Source organism: Rhinopithecus roxellana, chromosome 9 (assembly GCF_007565055.1).
Source record: "Rhinopithecus roxellana isolate Shanxi Qingling chromosome 9, ASM756505v1, whole genome shotgun sequence".
Lineage (NCBI taxonomy): Eukaryota > Metazoa > Chordata > Mammalia > Primates > Cercopithecidae > Rhinopithecus > Rhinopithecus roxellana.
Genome location: NC_044557.1, coordinates 91630220 through 91652934, shown reverse-complemented (window position 1 = coordinate 91652934; position 22715 = coordinate 91630220). Strand labels below are relative to the sequence as shown.

General features: G+C 44.1%; 1 protein-coding gene across 2 annotated transcripts in view; it reads right to left on the bottom strand.

Annotated features, from left to right (window-relative positions):
- The window catches only part of ZFAT (zinc finger and AT-hook domain containing), a 239570-nt gene that overhangs the window by 151339 nt on the left and 65516 nt on the right, over window positions 1–22715 (bottom strand). For both annotated transcript variants that reach the window (XR_004059297.1, XM_010380280.2), the window contains exon 3: window positions 11981–12232. Coding sequence is in view for 1 of the 2 variants with exons in the window: in XM_010380280.2 (XP_010378582.1) it covers window positions 11981–12232 (252 nt within the window). In the remaining variant the exon portion in view is untranslated. The remainder of the gene's footprint in view (window positions 1–11980; window positions 12233–22715) is intronic.

The following is a 22715-nucleotide window of genomic DNA, read 5'->3' as shown; positions in this document are numbered from 1 at the left end:
AATTCACATGACTCTGAAGCAAGGGAGTGTGGAGAATCAGAGGACCAGCCAATCAGCAGCAACATCCCTGAAGACTGATGGATCTGCGTGGCAAGAGCTTGAGTTGGGAAGCCCAAGGGTCCTGGACCAGAATCCCTGTTCCAACAGGTACTCTCTAGCTGGGCTTAGGCAACTTCCTTCACCTACCAGAGCCTCAGCTTCTTCATTTAAAAAAGAGAACGGTGCCCTGCCCCGGTGGTCAAATCAGAGCACAGACACGGTGACCCACACAGCAGCAGAGGCAGATAGATGGTCACACAGAAGAGGAGGCAGCATCACTGGGGAGCCCAGCTGGGGTAGGTGAGCTTCACAATCCCCCTGAGGGAACAGAGAGACCCTCTCATATTGTTTTATACTCAGAAAAGGAAAAAGAAGTGAAACTAAAGGCAGGTAGCCCAGTGCCCAGGAACCAGACCCAAAACCATGCCTGGGTCTGCCTGACCTAAGCCTGGTAGTTAAAATTCAACCCCTGACCTACCAACTAATGTTATCTATAGATTCCAGACATTGTGTGGAAGGACATTGTGAAACCTTCCGTTCTGTTCTGTTTCACTCTGACCACCAGTGCTCGCAGCCCCTGTCACGTACCCCCTGGCTTGTTCAGTCGATCACGACCCTCTCACGTGGGCCCCTTTAGAGTTGTGAGCCCTTAAAAGGGACAGAAGTTGAGCACCTGACGAGCTCGGATTTTAAGACGCTAGCCTGATGATGCTCCCAGCTGATTAAAGCCACTCCCTTCACTATCTCTGTGTCTGAGGGATTTTGTCCATGGCTCACCCTGCTACACCTGCTGAGCCAAGAATCGGGATTCCACGAGTCTCTGGGACGTTCTGGAGGGGATGGCTCAGGGAAGTTGGGAAGTGTGTGAACACAAGCCTGTAAAGCCCAGCAGCCTGATGAACGCTGCAGCTTGTTCATGCAGGCCACCTCTGGCCTGCTGGAGCTCCCCATGGGCTCAAGGCTCTAGGGCCCACACTTTCTTCCTTCTCTAAACAACTCTGATAATGTAGCTTTTATCATTTATCTGAGCTTTTTATCTGAACTACGTAAAGTATGAGAAGCTACTGGAGTAATAAAGGTCATACGCAGGTGCTTTCACCAGGCAGACATTTGCTGGGACTGCCTAAGTTGAGGGATGGTGCACGCCATAAAGAATGAGACAGAATTCATTAGCTGGCTGAGAGGATAGAAGGGGCTTTCCAGGAAGAAAGTTCTGCCCGCACAACAGATTCCATGAGACCAGTGGGGGCCAATGGCATACAGAGGCAGTGGCCCAAGAAAAAGCAGTCTCAGGACAGGGTGAGATCCATCCACGCCCAGCAACAGCAGGGGAGGGGAGGCCACGGGAGGCCCACCGGCAGGAAGCAGCGTGACCCCATGTATTTTACACCATTCTGGGAGGGTGGGCTTAAAGGGAGCAGATTCAGAAGGAGAGTGGCCAGTCTAAGGACTGTTGCAAAACTGTCTGCATTAGAGGTGATGACAGTGGACCCGGGGCAATAGGAGGAAGGAAGAAATGTTGGCAGGACTAGGGACTGAGAGATTTGCAGATGAGACAAAAGGAGGAATTCAAGATGACTCCAAAGTTTCCAATTCAAATGGCTGCATTAGACGGCAAACAAGAGGTAACTTCCATACGTAACCCTTAAGTACAGGCGAAAAAACTGATGGCTGAAGCCGAAATGTGAAAAGCAGGAGAGCAGGAAGAAAAAGAACCAAAGCAGCTGCAGATTCAGAAATGCATGGGAGCAAGTATGGATGGCAGCCAGTCAGCCACAACATGTACTTACCCAGGGCCTCGTCTGAGTCACTGGGTCACTCCACAGAGAAATACAAATGCAAGGTATAAAATAATTAACTTTGGGTTTACCACCCATTAGATATTGCATAGTTCTTGTGTCTGCTCTATGAGAATCGGTATTTTCACTCAAAAGATAATCACTGAGCACTTGCTATGTGCCCGGCACTGTTCTGAAAGCTGCAGACAGAGCCAGGAAGTGACACACTCACACAGAACAAGTTACTTGGTCTGTTTGTGCCAAATCTGCCAAGAACTACAGTCTGGACCTGGACTTTGATAAAGAAAAGAGAGATGCGTGCCTATTCTATCCACAGGGAACCAGGCCACGGTGCAAGTGTGGGCTCCTGCCTTCTCAGTTATCAGCTGATAGGGAGACAAACACACAAACCAGCAATTCTAACAGAGCGATGCACGTGCACAGCACAATGAGAAGCCCGGATCTGCCGGGAAGCTGAGCACAAGGGAGGGGACTCTGGAGCTAGGCCTGGAAGGGGGAAATAAAGCTGTGACTTGAAGACCAGCAGGAATCACTGGCACAGGACAGGGTTGTGGCATTCCATAGAGAAGGCACAGATGATGGGATGGAGCCCTGCTGGCTCAGGGGGCTTGTGCATGTGCCAGGATCATTGAATGTTAAGCATACGGAGGGAAAAGGGCAAACGGACATTGCAATCAAAAAGAATGACACGTACAAGAGATGGTGAGGGCACAGGACACTGGGGGCTTTCAGAGGTTCACTGCTGATCCGGAGGTGGGCAAAGTGGGAGAGGGTAAGAAGTCAAGGTGCAGAGCGAGTAGCGGCTAGGTCCTAAGTGACACAGCAGGTTCTTAAGGAGCTTAGGCTGTCCCGGAACAGCAGTGGGTGTCATGAAGGGGTGCATTCAGAGTAAAGATAAGATGGGTTCATATGTCATAAAGATGCTTAACGCTAGGGAGACAAGGTGGAAGGTGAAATGCATACAACCAGGGATGCCTAGGAAAATCCACTGAAATTTGGGAATAAAAAAGAAGAATTTCTCTTTACCTTTCTTAACTCATCCTTTTGAAACTTACCATTTATGTGTGTATTATAACACCTACAGCGTATTAATACAGCAGTCTATACGTATCTGAGCCAAAAGGCCTGAGTCCACAACCCTGGTCCACTGCTTACTACGGGGTGACACTGGATAGGATGCTTGCCCCAGTTTCCTCATCCATGAAATGGGAATAAAAACAGTAACTGCCTCATAGGGCTTTTATGAAGAGGAAATGAATTAATATCTGTAAGACACTCAGAAGAGAGGCAGGCCCATAGTAAGAACTCTATAGATGCTTATTCAATTTTAAAAATGCAACTTATTACTAAATAAATACTTAATGGGGATAAATCCCCCAGAATATCTGTAAACCACTGGTGTACACAGAGCATGAACTGGGGTAGACAGGCAGACTGGAATGGTCACAGAGTCCACAGAAAGGATGATGGACCCACGAGGACAACAGCAGGGACGGGGGAAGGACTGAAGAGATATTGAGCAGGTAGTCAGTTGACCACGGTAAGTGTCGGGATGTGACAGGGATGTTTCTGGCTAAATGGTGGGGACCAGTCACCAAGATGAAATAGAGGAGGAACATCAGTTGGGAGCTGGACGAGTTTAGGATTGACCACGCTGCATAACTTAAACTGCTTGGGGGACACCCAAACTGAAACATGGGCAAGGAAGATATTTGCAAGACATGAGAACACAGCTGGTGGTAGAATCAGGTAAATGGATAAGAACCATGCGGCCATCACTAGTGATGGTCATCAAGCATTTCCAGGGCTCCCCTACCCTGCGAACGGGGCAGAACTGCACTTCTTGGGCCCTTGATGTCAGGCGGGGCCATGTGATTCCCTGCTGGCTGATATGGTTTGGATTTGTGTCTCCGCCCAAATCTCATGGTGAATTGGAGGAGGGGCCTGGTGGAAGGTGACTGGATCATGGGGGTGGATTTCCTCCTTACTGTTCTCATGATAGTGAGTGAGTTCTCATGAGATCTGATGGTTTAAAAGTGTGAGGCACTTTCCCCTTCATTCATTCTCTCTCTCCTGCCACCATATGAAGACGGTCCTTGATATCCCTTCACCTTCTGCCATGATTGTAAGTTTCCTGAGGCCTCCCAGTCATGCCTCCTGTTAAGCCTGCAGAACTGTGAATCAATTAAACCTTTCTTGATAACTTATCCAGTCTCAGGTAGTTCTTTATAGCAGTGTGAAAACAGACTAATACACTGGCAAGTGAACTGTGCAGAGAAGAAATGACAGATGCTCTTCTGAGCCAAGATGAAACCACCTAGCGCTCTCTTCCCTCCTGTACCATGACCTGCTACATTCAAGATGGTGGCTGCTCTCTCCAGCTGGGTCCCTGAGTGAGCAGAGCCCCTGAGCACCTGCAACACCAACAAGAAAGCAAGCACAGGAATATTGAGCCACTGTGACTCAGGGTAGCTCTGCTATCAGGTGTAACCAGGTCTCCCTTTAATCAGGGACAGTGAGATGACAGGCAGAAGAGGGGCCGCTCACAGAGCAGGTAGGCAGGAGCAGTGGCATGAACTGGACCACGCAGAAGCCACACTCACAAGTACACACAAGACCAAACATGGCTGGAGACCACTGGGCTTCCACTCACTTAGTTAGTACAGAGGAAAAACGGAGGATTTACAGGCAGCAAAAAGAAACAGACATTACCACTATCCATCTTTCCACAGAGAAAAGTGAGATGTTCAGAAACACATTTTCACCTGCAAATTTTCAAACATGACTCACTCCATACCATTTTCAGTCATGGCAGGTATTTATGAAGCCAGCTGTTTTGCTAACACAAATACAGTGGAAGGCAGAGACTTGAAACACTGTAATAAAAAATCACCATGAAGATTACAGATGCATCTTAAGTAAGACCATAAAATGAATGCCTTGTCTTTGATAGGAAGAATTTAATGAGAATAAGAGGAAATGTTCACAACTCTCTTTGCATAAAATGACCCCAGAAAGAAGAAGCTTAGCAAAGTTCAGAAGTCACTTTTATAAATTTGACATATTGATTTCTGTAGGCTGCAAAACATTTTCAAAACACCAGCTGTTCTACATAACTACAGGAAAAAGAAATCTCTTTTCCTGGTTTCTTCTGCCATTCAAATGCAGAATAAAATAAATAAATGTTGAAAACATATCAAAAGAGTTATTTTAACTTGCCATGGTTCAGGGTAAGAAAAAGCTTATTTTGTTTTCTTCTAATTGTTTTAACAAGCTATAGAACCAAGGTCAGTTGTTTGAAATGTCACTAGACTGCTCTTGACAGAGCACATATTAAAACAATTACTCGAGATTTTTCCAAATTGTAATATTGTGCTTGGCAAACTAGGGAACACGGTGCAATCACATGAATGCCAGCCACAAGGCAGCTGGGCATAAGGTCATTTCTGCATATTTTAGAGCTTCAACAGTGGCCAGAAAGGGAAAAACGCCCAGAGTGTCTACCTTTCCATTTGGTATTTGTAAAATTAAAGTCAATTTAGGTCATTAAAATCAATGGAATATGAGGCCATTTTCTCTACAGCTATTCCTGGAGGAAGCCAATAATCTGATTAGAAAGGACCCTGTCTGTCTGCCTTTGCTGAAGAGACTGCCTAATTATTACAGAGTAGAAAATAAGCATCAGGAATCCACACAGGGTGCCACTTCCATTGCTTATAAGGTTAGAGTAAAATATGACAGAGACACGCTGTACTGGAGAAAATCTCCATCCATAAGGTAGAAATGAGAGTGGTCTTAAGGCACAGACATGATCAAGCAAACTGGCAACAGGGCAGGAGTCGGGAGATGCGGGCCCCAGCCAGCCCCAAATGAGTCATGTGACTGGATCACCATCACTTCTGCACCTCAAATTCCTCAGTTATAAAATTAGAACTTAGGTCTAAAAGGTGAGTTCTTTAAGCCAACCGCAAAAGGTCACATACTGTGTGAGTCCATTTACACAGTGTTCCCAAAATGACAAAGTCACACAGTGGGAGAACAGGTTGGCAGGTGCCAGGTGAGGGTGGTGATCGAGGGACAGGGTGCATGGCCCTGTGACTACAGAGTGCTTCTGGTTTCTGGCGGTGAGCACAGGCCATACTTGTGAGTGGCAAATTGGCAGCAAGCCACGCGCACTCTAAGGCCAACGTCCTGATTCTGATACCGTGCTAGGGTTGTGTAGGGTGGAGCCACTGGGGGAGACCAGGTGAGGGACACATGGGACTCTTCTGTATTATCTTTGCAGCTTCCTGTGAATTCATAATTATTTCAAAACACAAAGTTGTATTTTTTGAGGGGTTTTTGAGACTGAACCGCCAGATCTGTATTTTCTCCGTGGACCGTATGACTTCAAATATTTTATCTACTGAATTATATGTATTAAAATAATTCCTTTCCCTAGATTTATTGGTCAAATATATACAGTTGACCCTTGGACAACATGGGTTTGAACTGCAAGGGTGAACTTATACTGAAATTTCTTCCATGTCTCCCACCCCTCCAGAAAGACCAACCCCTCCTCTTCCTTCTCAGCCTACTCAACATGAGGAGAAGGAGGATGAAGATCTCTATGATGGTCCACTTCCACTCAATGAAGAGTAAATACATTCTCTCTTCCTTACGACTTTTTTTTTTTTTTTTTTTTTTTTTGAGGTGGAGTCTCGCTCTATCTCCCAGGCTGGAGTATAGTGGCCGGATCTCAGCTCACTGCAAGCTCCGCCTCCCGGGTTCACGCCATTCTCCTGCCTCAGCCTCCCGAGTAGCTGGAACTACAGGCATCCGCCACCTCACCCAGCTAGTTTTTTGTATTTTTTAGTAGAGACGGAGTTTCACCGTGTTAGCCATGATGGTCTCGATCTCCTGACCTCGTGATCCGCCCGTCTCGGCCTCCCAAAGTGCTGGGATTACAGGCTTGAGCCACCGCGCCCGGCCCCTTACCACTTTCTTAATACCGTTTCTGTTTCTCTAGCTTACTTTATTATAAGGAAATGGTATATAATACATATAACATACCAAATATGTGTTCATTGACTATTGGTAAGGCTTCTGGTCAACAGTAGGCTATTACTAGTTAAGTTTGAGGAGAGTCAAAAGCTATACTTGAAAATAACTGTTGACAGTGGGATGGTGCCCTTAATCCCCAGGTTGTTAAAAAGTCAACTTTATAACTGCCTGACTTCCCAACTTACAGAAAACAAAAATGCAATGTCCAAATGAATCAAAGATATACATAAAATAAAATCATACAGATAACAGACAAATAAATAGAAGCATTTTTTTTAAATTGGAGGGGATATGAGGCAAATTTTGTAAACTACGATAAAAGGGCAAAAAATGTAAACGATACATCTGACAATACGATACAAACAGTGGTGACAATACAGACATTTAAAACTCCAGCAAAATGCAAAAGGAAGAAAAGCAGTGCTACAAAGAAAATTAAAAGACAAACGACAAATTGCAGAAAATATTTTCAGCATATATGATCATTCAAAGGTATAAGTAAAGTGCATGAACAAGGAATGCCCCCAATCACACAAAACCCACCAATAACTAATAACTGGAACAGAGATAGCCCACTAGTGACCAAGGAGCAGTAAATTAAAACAATGAAAGCCAACTGTCCACAAAAGAGACTAGCAAGGATAGAGGCTGACACAACCCAAGATGAAAAGGATAAAGGCCATCTGAGGACATGACCCATGACGGAAAAATAATTGATATGCACATTCTACAGGGCGGTTTGACAATATGTATGTCTGTCAAAATGTAAAATATGTCCTATTTGCATTTTCCTAATGCAAAAGAAAAACAAAGCAATGTACAAAGGAAACTAATAGACACACTTACAGACTGTGTGATCTAGCCAAGCAAACTGCTGAAACTATCTGTGCCTCTGTTTCCTCTTCTATAAAATGGGAATAACAACAGTGCCTACCTCTTAGCTTCTATGAGAGTTAAAAGAGCTGTTAGCTGTGAAACACTGAGAAACAGCAACTGCAAAATAAAAAGCACTAAAAAACAGCTCATTAAATAAAAACTTAACAAGCATTACATTATTAGTCATTTAAGATAATGGCACAAGTGCAAAAAATAATAATAATAAATCTAAAATGCATGCTCGGGACTGTTCACTTGAGTACTGCTTTTTGATCAGAGAGAAAATTTTAAAACAATTCTAAATGCCTATCAACTAGAGACCAATGAAGTAAAATGAGGTAAGCCCATGCATATGAAGAAATGCTGTACAGCCTTTAAAAATGACAACAAGCAACACTGTTTTGGGTAAGGACACACAGCACAGCAGTCAAAAGCACAGACCCTGGAACCAGACCACCTCGCTCACAACCAGCTCCACCACTTACGGGCTGTGTGACCAAAGCAAACAGCTGAAACATCTGTGCCTTAGTTTGCTCTTCTATAAAATGGGAATAACAACAGCGCCTACCTTGCCCTGGCACAGTGGCTCATACCTGTAATCCCAACACTTTGGGAGGCCAAGGGTGGTGGATCACCTGAGGTCAGTAGTTCAAGACCAGCCTGGCCAACATGGTGAAACTCCATCTCTACTAAAAATACAAAAAATTAGCCGGGTGTGGGGGCAGATGCCTGTAATTGCAGCTACTTGGGAGGCTGAGGCAGGAGAATCACTTGAACCTGGAAGGTAGAGGTTGCAGTGGGCTGAGATTGTGCCACTGCACTCCAGCCTGGGCAACAAGAGCAAAACTCCATCTCAAAAGAAAAAAAAAAAAAACAATAGTGCCTACCTCTTAAGCTACCATGAGAAGTAAAATGACTATTAGTTGTAAAACATTGAGAACAGCAACTGTCACATAAAAAAAGCGCTAGAAAACAGCTTGTTAAATAAAAAATATTGTGATGAAAAATTTATCTCCCACATTGAGTGAAAAAAGATCACAGAATATTACGTATAATTTCAGTTCTGAAAAATACATATGTGTGTACACAGAATGGAGGAGGGCCTTCTCTTTTTCAATGTAACAGTCATTGACCCCAGGCAGTGAAATTTTGGAATATTTTTACTTTCTTAGTATTTTCTGTTTCATTACAGGTATTAAAAACTAAAACAAACAAAAGTAATAATATCCAATAGGCATTCTCAGACACTCCTGGAATCTAAGTTGATGTGAGCTTTCTGGGGAGAAATCTGGCAATATTAATATACTTTCCAACCCAGCAATCTGCTTTCAGGAATCGATCCTAGAAAAATCATAACACAAGTCTACAAATACGTATACATACTAACACACACACACCCATTTAGGAATAGTTATTAAAGCATTGCTTACAACAGTTAAAAATGGATAAAAACCTAAGTTTTCATCAATTGTACCCTGGTTGGTACAAACAGAATACTTTATGGCACTGACCGAGCCACATGGAAAGACGGTTTTGGTGAAGGTCTTGAACACGCAGGGAAAGACTCTGCACTCTGCTGTGATGGGGAGACACTGAGGCACGGTGTTTTAGAGCAGCAGTCCCCAACCTTTGTGGCACCAGGGACTGGTTTCACGGAAGATAATTTTTCCACAGATGGTGGGGTGGGGTGGCTTGGGGATGGAACTGTTCCACCTCAGATCTCAAGCATTAGATTCTCATAAGGAGCACGAAACCTAGATCCCTTGCATGCGCAGTTTACAGTAGGGCTCATGTTCCCATGAGAAGTGAATGTCGCAGCTGATCTGACAGGAGGCAGAGCTCAGGTGGTAATGCCGGCTCACCAACCACTCACCTGCTGTGCAGCCTGGTTCCTAGCAGGCCACAGACCGGTACCAGCCTGTGGCCCAGGGATTGGGGACCTCTGTTTTAGAGAGCTGACGCTAAGGGCAGTGCAGACTGGGGAACGACGGCCAGAGACTCAACTGAACTTCTGGGCCTCCAGGGTCTGTGCTGTTGACTTTGAGCCTCAAACCCTGAGCTTGACCTGAGGTCTGGAAGAATGGGAAGCAGAAAAATTTAGTGTTGCAAAAGAGCGAAGTCTCTGATTTCTAGCCATAATTGTGCAGACTCTAGGAGTGTCTCACAGGGAACCTGACAGGAAAAACCCTGTGAAGGTACAAACAAAAGGGATTCTCGAGAAGACAGCACCAAATGGTCGGAGAGAACTGGATTCTCTGAATGGCTCAGGCAGTGCAGAAACTACAGATAGCAGAGCTGCCTCGATGGCTAGCACTGATGAAAACACAACATCATTACCTAGCTGTGCTGGAGCAGGGGGCATGCATGTGTATGCATGGGAGACAGAGAGAGAGAGAAAGGGGGAGAGAGAGAGAGAGGGAGAGAGAGAGAGAGAGTGTGTGCATGCACGCATAATAGGGTGGGGGAAAGACTCCATAACCCAAATCCAGTGATTAACAAATCACTAGAAATCAGAGCTTCGGGTTCAGGGGAGGTCCATCCTAATCCTTCGTCTTTCAACCATTTCATTTCTAAAATTATCTTTATTTCCCAAAAGGACTTTAGGTTCTGAAACACGATACGGATTCTTCTGAAACGACAGCACTCCCAGGCTACAGCTCTCACACGGCAATTACTCAGGCTCCATTTAGGGACAGCTCCACCTCCTTTGAACCTCATGGGTTATTTTCATGAGCCCGTGCAGCCCCACAGGGTTTTACATCATTGCCTTGAGAGTTATTTATGAGAGGGAACAGTGTCTGGTATTTTCTACAACTTGTACAGATGTTGGCAATGAGCCTTGGCCACCAACCTAGATGTTCCATAAATATTAGTTGATGAGTTACTCAATAATTCACCCAAACTATGATAGGGTTTTGCAAACCAAGAGTCTTGCTCATTGCAGGGAGGCATTTATAGTGAAGAATTTAAGAACAGGGGTCAGAGTAGAACGGCCTGGGTTCAAAGGCCAGGTCCCCTTACTAACTAAAGGACCCTAAACAAATTACTTAATCCCTCAGAGTCTAAACGCCCTTATCCATGAAGCAAGAAGGATGATAACAGTACTGTATCCATGTGGTTATGAACGGCTCACTGTAATAGCTGGCATTCACTCGGTGCTTTTGATATGGCAAGTACTACTGGAAGCACTTTACAAGTCCTATCTCACTTAATTGTCAAAGCAACCAGAGGAGACAGTACTGCTTTTATTCCGATTTTACAGATGAGGAAACTGAGGCAAAATGAAGTTAATAAGTGCAGAAGCTGGGATGCAAACCCAGATAGCCGTAACCCAGAGCCTATGTTCTTAACGAGAACTGCCTCCCACATAACATGGTTAGCACAATACGAAACAGAAAGAACTTAAACACGGGGTACAGTTTGAAGGCTTCAAAAGTGGTGCAAGGACCCAACAACAGAACCCGCAGCAGAGGCCCTAACCACGCCAGTGCAGTCTTGCTATTTCATTCCTCTGACGAAGGCCACCTGCAGACACGCCACCCCACAGCAACGTCATCCCCTGGCCACATTCATCCGCCTTTCAGCCTCTCTTAGAAGCTGCTTCAGAGCTGAAGCCTAGTCAAGAACGTTTCTGAAGGAAGTACCTGATAGTCTTTATTTTCTTCACGAATGCCCACCAAAATCTAGTCCTCAGCCAACACTGGCCCATCAAGGTCCCTCATAGGAGCTTTGAGGATCCTAATTGCTGTACTTCGGCCCACACGGCCCCATCCATCCCATAAGACATCCTTCCTTCCTTTAATTCAATACCACCCAAACTGTGACACCAGATTCGCTCCTGACTTTCCATCAGAATGCTCTCTCCTGTTGACAATTGGTTATCCATTAACATGATGCATTTAAAACCTTGTCTTCTTTCCCAGAACATAAGCTCAGCAAAGGTAGAGGCTGTGTTTTACCATCCCTGCAACTCTCAAAGCATCTAGCAAAGCAGCCCCCTGACCTACATGCCATGGGCATCAACTCCCAGATGACACATTCACTTCAGAGATTACTTACAGTAATAGTCAGTCATCATTAAGAAAATAAGCACTTTTCCAGATGGGTGAGAGCTGAATAAATATGGGCTATTTCCAAGTAATAACTGACCCAGTGAAACACGGTATTAGCAGATACACCTCTTCATAAGAAATTGACATGTTCAGCCATTTGGCAGCATTTACCTGCTTCTCCTTCCTCCTCACCCAAATTCAGCACGATAATGCAGATGTGCTTCCGCAGCTGGCGCGTGTTGGAAAACTTCCGACAGCACTTGCTACACTCCAAGCTGCTTGGAGGCAGGCTGTTCCCATCCTCCGGAGCCAGCGGGCTGTCCTCAGTCGGACTCACGATGTTTTCTGCCAGCTCCTCTTCTGTGCTGGGCTTCTTCGTGGACCCCTTAGGCCTGCCTCTCTTCCTCTTCATGACCAAAAACTCTACAGAGGAAACAAGAGGCCACAATGGAGTCACATGAGACGGCACCGCAGGGCTCACGTTCACCCTTCAAGTGTGAGGATATGTTCAGATTTCACGTTTTATTAAAAATGAAAAAGCTGAAGTGATTCCACAGCTGCAAACAATTATCTTTGGTGCTAATATCATTGCATCTGTGTACTAATGGGCAATCAATGTTCTAATGTTCTGATTCAAGAAAATCAGTTTATTGGCATCTCTGTACATCTTTCTTCAGCAATGCTGGGAGGATTTTAAGTTGCGGCTGTCAACCCCCTGCTCACAAATCCTGCCCCTTGTTAAGCACCATTTCTACCGAAATCCAGTTCTCAGAAACTGCTTAGGGACTTCTCTGCAAAGCGTTCTCATAGGCTGCTGAGCTTTTCATGCCCTTAATGAGTTACACAACTATTCAGATTATTTCAAGGAGTCATAATTATTAGAGTCAAATAGTCCTGGCAAGAAAAAGAAAAAATAATTACAATCTAAAGCCACAAATTATAGCACTAAAGACAATAACAATATTTTTCCAGTTTCCTAGCGACCTAGTGATTTTCAATGGCATGATCACAGCTGCTTTAGAGCAAGTTTAAAATCATTTTACAACTTGTGTTTCTTCTCAATTAGTGTTAATTTTTAAGGCATTCATCTCCAGAATGAAGGTGGGAATTAAGAGGGGTGAGCGGGGCTGGGCGCAGTGGTTCATGCCTGTAATCCCAGCACTTTGGGAGGCTGAGGTGGGTGGATCACGAGGTCAGGAGATCAAGATCATCCTGGCTAATGCGGTAACATCCCATCTCTACAAAAAATACAAAAAAAAAAAAAAAATTAGTCGGGCGTGGTGGCAGGCACTTGTAGTCCCAGCTACTCGGGAGGCTGAGGCAGAAGAATGGCATGAACCTGGGAGGCGGAGCTTGCAGTGAACCGAGATCGTGCCACTGCACTCCAGCCTGGGTGACAGAGAACAGGGGTGAGCGGGCACTATCTTGGGTACACGTGCATCTGTAGATATGAGGATGTCTCTCAGGTCCCTTCCTGCTCTCTCTAAAGCTGTTGCTCTACGCAGTAGGACACCAGCCACTTTATCTACTGCTACTACCATGAGGACCCATTAAGTAAGTCACTTGTGCTCACAAATCAGAGGGAGGCCACTGGGCAGAAGGGAACAGAGATAGGCAGGACAGTCTGGGGCAGAGTCTGCAGGGACACAACAGCCTGACCACAGGGAATCTGGACAAAGGAGCCTGCCTCGGTATGGGGTACCCAAGACCTCACGGAAACCTGGCACGAGAATGAGGCAAGAGATTTCCTGGGAAAGGAGGGCTCTTGCTGGAACAGAGCTTCGACCGAACTGCAACACCACTGGTGAGTAGGTCAGCTTCGGCTGAAAGATCCAAACCAGAGCACTGCACCAGGGCAGCCAGCGAGATTCCTGCCTTCACTCTGTCTCCCTGGGGCATGGAGGGCAGGGGAGCACAAAGCAGGAGAAGGTACTTAACGATAGGAAGGTAAACCAGATAAAACAAGGGACAGAAGGCCCTGGGAGCCCTCCCTAGATTTAAACAAGGAGAACAAAGGCTGTGTTTACAGGAGAACCAGCCCATGTGCATGGGACAGGGGAGGAAAGAAATAGAACGTACAGAGTAAGAAGAAACCATTTCCCTTAAAACTTTCTCCTTATTCTTTTTCACAACAATGTGTACTTGCACAACCTACTGAAGCAGCAATTCATATCAGAGAAGCAGAATTAGCAGAAAGGCTACAAAACACCCACCTCGTGTCATGTCAGCTGAGTTCCAGAAACAGGGTGCCTAACAGTTTACTGAAGTCTGTGACCCAGGTCTAAACCCAGTGACAGACTCTGCCATCCCGCAGACACAAGCCACTCCCCTGAAACACTCTACGAGGATGCGATTGTGTAGTGAAGAATTAACTTTACCCAAAGAGAAGTCTGGCCTTTGCCCTTGGCTACAGGGAGGTGATTTCTGGGCCCCCGGATGTCCCTCCTGATAGGAGCATCTTTGTTTACCCAGGGACTTTGGCCACCAGACAAACAATGGGATTTATGATGGGGACTTTGGAAAACAAAAGGCATCAGTCAGAACCTACAGGAGAGACAGGGACTAAAAGGCGACATGTGGGCAGTGTGTCACGGAATCCTAATAAAAACTCGGGATACCAAGGCTCGAGTGAGCTTCCCTGATTAGAAATACTCTTGAGTGCTATCCTACATTGTAGCCAGGAGAGAGGTAACTTTGCTCAGGACTCCATGGGTGGACCAAAAGCTCGTCTGGGACCTTCCCAGTCTGCGACTTTACCCACACACCTCTCTCCCTTTAATTGGCTAATTTGCATCCTTTGAGTATAATCAAATTATAATAATGAGGACAGGGCTTTCCTGAGTTCTGTGAGTTATTCTAGCAAATTCTCAAAGCTGAGAGAGGCCATAGGGACCTTCCAAATCTGTAGTAGTAAGGAAGAAGTAAGGGTGGTCCAGGAGACCCCCCTAAACTTGTGGTTGGGATCAGGAGTCTTGGGCGGACTTGCTCGTCTTGCGGAGAACTGTGCCCTTAAGCTTGAGTTGAGTAAACTTACTGTTGCGGGGTACCCAGTGTTTTCTCCACACAGACTCAATGGAGCACACGGAGCCACAGTGCTTGCATGTGCTAGAGAGCACAGCACAGTGTGCGGTACAGCATCCATCGTGAGTCTCCCCTCCCCCAGACTGGAGACTCCGAAGGCTGAGTCCCTGTCCTGATTACTTTGTATCCCCCTCAGCACCTAACCTGGTGCCCTGCACAGCAGGCAGCCAGCAAGCAACTCTGGTGAATTAAACTGATGAGCAATGTACAATTAATTCCACGGCAAGGAAGAAATAAAATCGGCCTGAAAGCTTTGGAAAACCTCAAACATGATGGTGACAAAACTAATCTTCCAGCTTGCTGCATCCATAATTCAGATCCTCAAGACCAATTAGCTAGCTAAAAATGAAATATTCATAAACGAACTTGAATAATTTAAGCTCTGAAAATGAGTTGCTGCTGTCAACTACTCGCATTTTATGGCAGAGCTGAGAACCTTGGAACTGGGCAAGGAAAATCATGTAACCTCTAAATCAAAACATTTCAATGGAGTTAGCTTTAATTCTTCTTCCTCCCTCTAAATTCCTTTATTTAATCTGTCGCTAAACTCTATGGACTTTGCCCTAAAGATGTCTGTCTAGTAAATCCCCTCTCTGTTCACACAGCAACCTCACCACCCAGATCCCTGCACACAGTTTCCAGATTCCAGCTTCCTGCTCTGGGCTTTCTCTGTCTCCATCCCTCATCTGTCATTCCCTCACTCTAGAACCTTCCATTGTTCTGGATGCTTTGCCCACAATTCTCAGGCCTGGCCTTCAAGGTCCTTTAGCACGTGATCCAACCCTACACATATGCACGTGCGCACACACACACGCACACACACACACACACACAGTGGCCACACTTCCTTCTTCCTCCCCCTTGACTGTTAGGGCAATTTTCTAGACTTCTCCAAATATATACAGAGAATGCCTGTCTCTTTTCACTTACTTGTACTATTCTCCCCAACTGTGACCACCTCCTTCACTACCAATCAGACACCAAGCTCCAGTTCAAATCCTAACATGTCCGGTCCAGTTAAGACCTCAGTGCCTCCTCCATGAAGTGTCCCCAGCTGAGCAGGATGACTATCCCCACAGCTTGATTCGAATCACAGTGTGAGCCACACACACGTAGGGTGTGTATGTGCCCGGACCACTCCCTGATTGTTCCTATTTTTCCCCACCTTTTATGAAAAACCCTGAGGTCTGAGCTGGCCTTTTAATTCCTGGGTCCCACAGGGTCTTGAACAGAGCTAGACGTGGAGTAGATACAATTAATAAGAACACACTGATCCACTGTTTGATGATAGGAAAAGAAATATCTGGAAAAGAAGCCATTTCCTGCGTCCCCAGTTTCCAACAGGAAGAAAGGGCCGAGCCACAGAGCCTCTTAACCCTGCTCTAAATCCACGGTTTGGGGACAACTTCCTCTTAGTCAGAAAATCATCTTTGTAGATCCAAGGCCAAAAACTGGCAAGGGGCAGAGAATCAGCCAAAGGATTTCTTCTAACTCAATCAAAACACTACATGAACATTATGAAAAAAGTAGCCCAACATTATCAAAAATTTAATAATGTAAGCCCTTTATTTGTGCATCACTCAAGTTTGCAAGGCACTTTCCCAGCTATTGTCTCATTTTAGCCTTATAAAAATCTTAAAAGATGGATGTAGCAAACATAATGTCCTCAGTAGGAAAAGAAACAAGGGATGCAACAGTTCAGGTGGCTTGGCACATTTTCCAGAACCAGCTACTGAGCACACAGAACTGGAATTTGGGTTTCCTTATTCCCAGACAAAAATGTTTCTGCAGAATCATATACCCCTGAAGCATGGGTAAGAAAAGGTCAGCTCTAGATACTTTAATAGAGACAATCTGTGCTGTGCAGAGAATGCTGGCTTGGAGCTGGACTGACCTGGGTTCAAATCTCCCCTGAACCTCCGTTTCCAATGTGAAAAATAAACACAAAACTGCCTCTATTTTATAGAGTCACTACCGATAAAAGCAATCCATTACGATGCTGAGCACAGAACTCAGGAGGTGACTGATAAATGGCAACTGTTCAATATTATGGCCATAGTCATTAAGATTCTGACTTAGAATATCTCTTTTAAGAAACTATTATCCTCCCACCTGGCCCACAGTTAGATAATATGATTGCCTGATGTACATGCATTCTCATTCATTCTGACTCAATATGCATTTTTTCCTTGAGTTCTTCATTTTAAAATAGCTCTTACACCAGGAAATCCAATACAGAATTAAAGACACACAAATTTTATTATGCCTGAAACCCTGGATAAGGCCAGCTTCCCAGCACTTGCACAGGGCAGCTCAATCTCTAGTCACGCCAACTCCAGAATTTCAGAAAATCCTGAAAGACTAACATTTTAAGGCCCTGACAGTCAATCTCCCTGACGTTTATTTCCAAAGCTCAGGAAGCAACAGGGGAGACAATGAATTATTTATCAAAAATAAGGGAACACAAGCCTCTTAGGTTTATGAGGACTGCAATATCCCCTTCGCAGGGACAGATTGCATCTTGTTCCACAATGCCAGGCACCAGGGAGGATGAAGGCATCCCAAGCCTGTTCCTTATACTTTTACCAGCCATATCGTGGAAATGCCATGTAAATAATGGTGATAACTAATCATTATCAAGCACACATATCTCAGGCACCATGCTAAGCACTTCACATGCATGTCCTCATTTAATCCCCAAGGGAAGCATTAGTACGATCCCCATCATATAGTCGAGGTCACTGACTTTGCTCCAAGGTCAGGGAATTAATAAATGGCAGAATCAACAATTGAATAGAGACCTGTTTGCCTCAAAGTCAGTGAACTTCATACCCATGTCATAGCAAGTCCTTTGGACAGTTCAACTAATATCTAAGCACAGAAATAACACACTTTGACCTCTTCACTAAGTTCTGCAGGAAAATGATGATAGTCTCATGCAGTGACAAGCTTCAGTGTGACCCCACTCCCTGGGCTGGAAAGTACATGGATGTAAGGTACAGGAGGGTACAATGTCTATCAGGCAGTCACTATGGACTAAGGCATCATGTATGAACATGCACTTGTCTCAGAACCTATGAAAAAGGCCAGTATCTTATCTCCCTTTGACAGATGACAAAAGTCACAGCCTGGAGGGGCCATGCTACTTGTCTTAGCCCCCAGCAGAGCTTTAAGGCTGTGGTGCAGACTGTGCCCTGTGTGAGGCGGTGACTGAAGACTCGCCAGGGCCAAATTCCACTAGCCAAGCTGTGGGCTCCGGCACTGGCTGCATCAGCTCTGAGCACGTTTTATGTTTGCTCACCCAGAAAGAGCTTCTGTTACTAGCTCATCCCCTCAGAATGGTGACACCTTTTGTAACCTGCACAAAGGTCCCTATGTGCCAGCCAAGGCCCCAGCAATCACGTGAAAGCTCCAGGAACGGAGCCTAAGTCTGATTCCAAGACGTGTGCCCTTTCCACTACACTGCACGGCTGACCACGCATATCAGAGGGCTCAACGTTCGTACATGCACTCAGAATGACTTGATTTGTGGTAAATGCCCAGAAGAGACAACATACAGATTTAAACATAGACATCAACTTCCCCTGGGAAGCCTCCTTTTACCCTCACATCAGAGGACATCTTTAGCAGCCTGAACTTAACCGCGCAGAGGCACTCACCCTGCTGCACTGAAACTGCCTTTTTGCCTATTTGCCATTCGCCAGCTAGGCGGCCAGAGTCAACAGCCTGTGGGCCCCTCCTGTAGCCCCAGCACCTAGCACAGCACCCAGACATACAGTAGGCACCCAACAAACAGTTAATGACTACAGAGGTGGAAAGGGGGAGGGGAGAGGAAAGGAAAGGAAAGATAAGAAAGGAAGAGTTCCTACCGAGGGTCTGAAATGAGAGGGAAGATGGGAGAGCCAAAATAAGGCTCTCGGGAGACCTATGTACATTCTTCCTCAATTGCCCCAGCCTCCATCAGGATAAATGAATGCATGTGTGTGCACACACACTCACACACACATGCTCATACACACCCATATACAAAATCATACATGTGCACACACATATCCATATACACAATCATACACACATACACAAGCACCCACACAACCACACACGCGCACTCACACACGCCCATGTACACAACCACATACACATGTGCACACTCACAAATGTACTGTATACACAATCTCATACACAAATGTGCACTTATACATGTGCCCACCACACACACACGCACTTACACGTGCCACACCACACAGCACACTCACAAACGTGCCCATATTCACAATCACACACACACGTACACTCACAATGCGCCCAGATATGCAATCACACACATGCACACTCACATGCGCCTATACAGTATCACACACATGCACACTCACACACCATCTATACACACACATGTGCTCAAACATGCCCATATACACAATCACACACATATGTGCACAAACATGACTATATGCACAATCACACACATGCACAGAAACACACCCATATACACACATACATGTGTACTCGCAAGCACACCCATATACATACATGCAGAGGTATGATCACACACTCACACGCACATGTGATCACACACACGAGAATGAGCTTGGTCCATTAGGAAATTTCTTCTTGGATCACAGCCAGAGGTTTGATGAGGAAAAGAAGAAAATGAAAAGTCTTTCTGCAGATCACTTCCTACATGAGCAAAAAAGATTAAAAGGCTATAAAATAAACCAGAGGATTTCAGTGCCTTCATGTTATAACGAGAGACCAAAATAATAAATCAATTACTACTCAGTTAAAGGTTTAATTAAACCATTTCAAGTATCTCTCAACTTAAAATGAATTGTGAAGGTTAAACCTGAATGAAAATCATTAGAGAGAAACTAAGCCTCTACAAGCCTCAAATTTTATGAACTTTCACAAAGAGAAAAAGAAAGACTTGAAGTTCATAATGAAAGACTTTTTAAAAAATTTGTCATATTAAGAGGCTGAGTTTAACGAATTAATGCTTTTTAAAATTAAACTACACAGACAAAAGTAGTTTAGCATACACACAAAAAAGAAAATATATTCAAGAGGAATTTGTCAAAAGTAAATTATTTAATAAAGGAAAATAATTTATAAAAGTAGGCTCAGTGATAAGAATTTGATTGTTCCTGGACTACCACCATAACATGCAAATAACATCAAATCAGCTGGGCCTAAATCCCTCCCCCTCACTTACTAAATAGGTAATCTTGAGCATGCTGTTTTAACTCCTCTGAGTCTCTAAGCCACATATTCCTCTTTAGAAAATCTGGGCATCTGCCAGGAAATAGATGTGAATAACCCTATAACCCAACAAATTCTAATACACATACCAAACATGCCACCCAGCAACAGCAGAATACAAAGTATTCTCAAGTTCACATGAAAAATTCACCAAAACAGACAACATATTAGGCCATAAGTCAAGTCTGTATAAATTTAAAAGAACTGGCTGGGCGCGGTGGCTCACGCCTGTAATCCCAGTACTTTGGGAGGCCGAGGCGGGAGGATCACAAGGTCAGAAGTTTGAGAGCAGCCTGGCCAACATGGTGAAACACAGTCTCTACTGAAAAAAAAAAAAAAAAAAAAAATCAGCGGGGTGTGGTGGCAGGTGCCTGTAGTCCTAGCTACTCAGGAGGTTGAGGCGGAGAATCGCTGGAAACCGGAAGGCAGAGGTTGCAGTGAGCTGAGATCATGCCACTGCACTCCAGCCTGGGCGAAAGAGCGAAACTCCACCTCAAAAAAAAAAAAAAAGAAAAAGAAAAAGAAAAGAAAGAATGGAAATCATTCAAGTATGTGGAATTACATTAGAAATAAAAAGGAAGAAATTTGGGGAATTCAAAAATTGATGAAAATTAAATGGTACTCTTAAATAGCCATTGGGCCAAAAAGGAAATCATAAGGGAAATTAGAAATACTTTGAGATGAACAAAACAAAAACACAACCAAAACTTATAGGAGGTAGCAAAAGCAATTCTAAAAAGAAAGTTTATTGACTACATTAGAAAAAAAGAAAAATCTCAAATAAACAACATAATTTTACAACTCAAGGAATTAGACAAAGAATAAACTAAGCCCAAAGTGAGCAGATGGAAGGAAATAATACAGTAGAACAGAAACAAACAAGATAGTAAAAGACTAAAAAAGATCAACAAAATAAGAGTTTGTTTTTTGAAAAGATAAACATAGTTGAGAAACCCTTAGCTAGACTAACCAAGAAAAAAAGAGAGGCCACAAATGAATTAAATTAAATACAAAAGGACACATTATAAGTGGCACCACAGAAAGACAAATGATCATAAGAGACTACTATCAACAATTATATGCCAACCAACTAGATAACCTAGAAAAAACTAATGAATTCTTAGAATCACACAATCTACCAAGACTGGATGATAAAGAAATAGAAAAACTGAATAGACCAATAACAAGTAAGAAAACTGAATCAGCGGCCGGGCGCGGTGGCTCAAGCCTGTAATCCCAGCACTTTGGGAGGCCGAGACGGGCGGATCACGAGGTCAGAAGATCGAGACCCTCCTGGCTAACACGGTGAAACCCCGTCTCTACTAAAAATACAAAAAACTAGCCGGGCGCGGTGGCGGGCGCCTGTAGTCCCAGCTACTCGGAGGCTGAGGCGGGAGAATGGCGGGAACCCGGGAGGCGGAGCTTGCAGTGAGCTGAGATCCGGCCACTGCACTCCAGCCTGGGCGGCAGAGCGAGACTCCGTCTCAAAAAAAAAAAAAAAAAGAAAAGAAAACTGAATCAGTAATCAAAAGCTCCCAACAAAGAAAAGTCCAGGACCGGGTGGTTTCACTGGTGAATTCTACCAAACATTTAAAAAAGAATTAATTCCAGTTCTACTCAAGTTCTACAAAAAAACTAAAGAGGAGGGAATACCTCCCAACTCATTTTGTAAGGCCAAAGCTAGACAGACAATACCAAAAAAAAGAAAATTACAGGCCAATATTCCTGATAATACAAAAATACTCAAAAAATGCTAACAAGCCAAATTCAACAGCACATTAAAAATATTACACACCACGACACAGAGGGAGTTATCGCTGAGATGCAAGGCTGGTTCAACACATGCAAATAAATAAATGTGATATATAACATTTATAGAATTAAGGACAAAAATCATACATGATCATCTCAATAAGTATGGGGAAAAGTTTGACAAAATTCAACAACCTTTCATGACAAAAACTCTCAAAAAATTAGATAACAAGGAATGTACCACAACATAATAAAGGAAAATGCTTCAACAAATGACAGAGCCACAGCTAACATAACAACGTGAAAAGTTGAAAGCTCTCCTCTAAGATCAGGAATAAGTCAAGGGTGCCTACTCTCACCACTTACATTCTTCCTGGCATTCAAAGTCCTAGCCAGAGTAGTTAGGTAAGCAAAAATACAAAGCATGCAAAGTAAAAATGAAGGAGCAGAACTGTCTCCGTTTGTGGATGACATAATCTTAGATATAGAAAGCCCTAAAGATTATACTTCTAATAGCTTTTGGATAATGTATAAAGTTACAAATGTTACAAGACACAAAATCAACATACAAAGATCTATTGTTTCTACACAAACACAACTGAAAAAGAAAACGATCCCATTCACAATAGCGTCAAAAAAAATACTTAGGAGTAAATGTAATCAAAGTGAAAGATCTGTATACTAAAAACTATATCAATGAAAGAAATTGAAGACGACACAAATAAATGGAAAGATATCCCACATTCATGGATCAGAAGAATTAATATTGTTAAAATGTTCATACTAACAAAAGCAACCTATAGATTCAATGCATCCT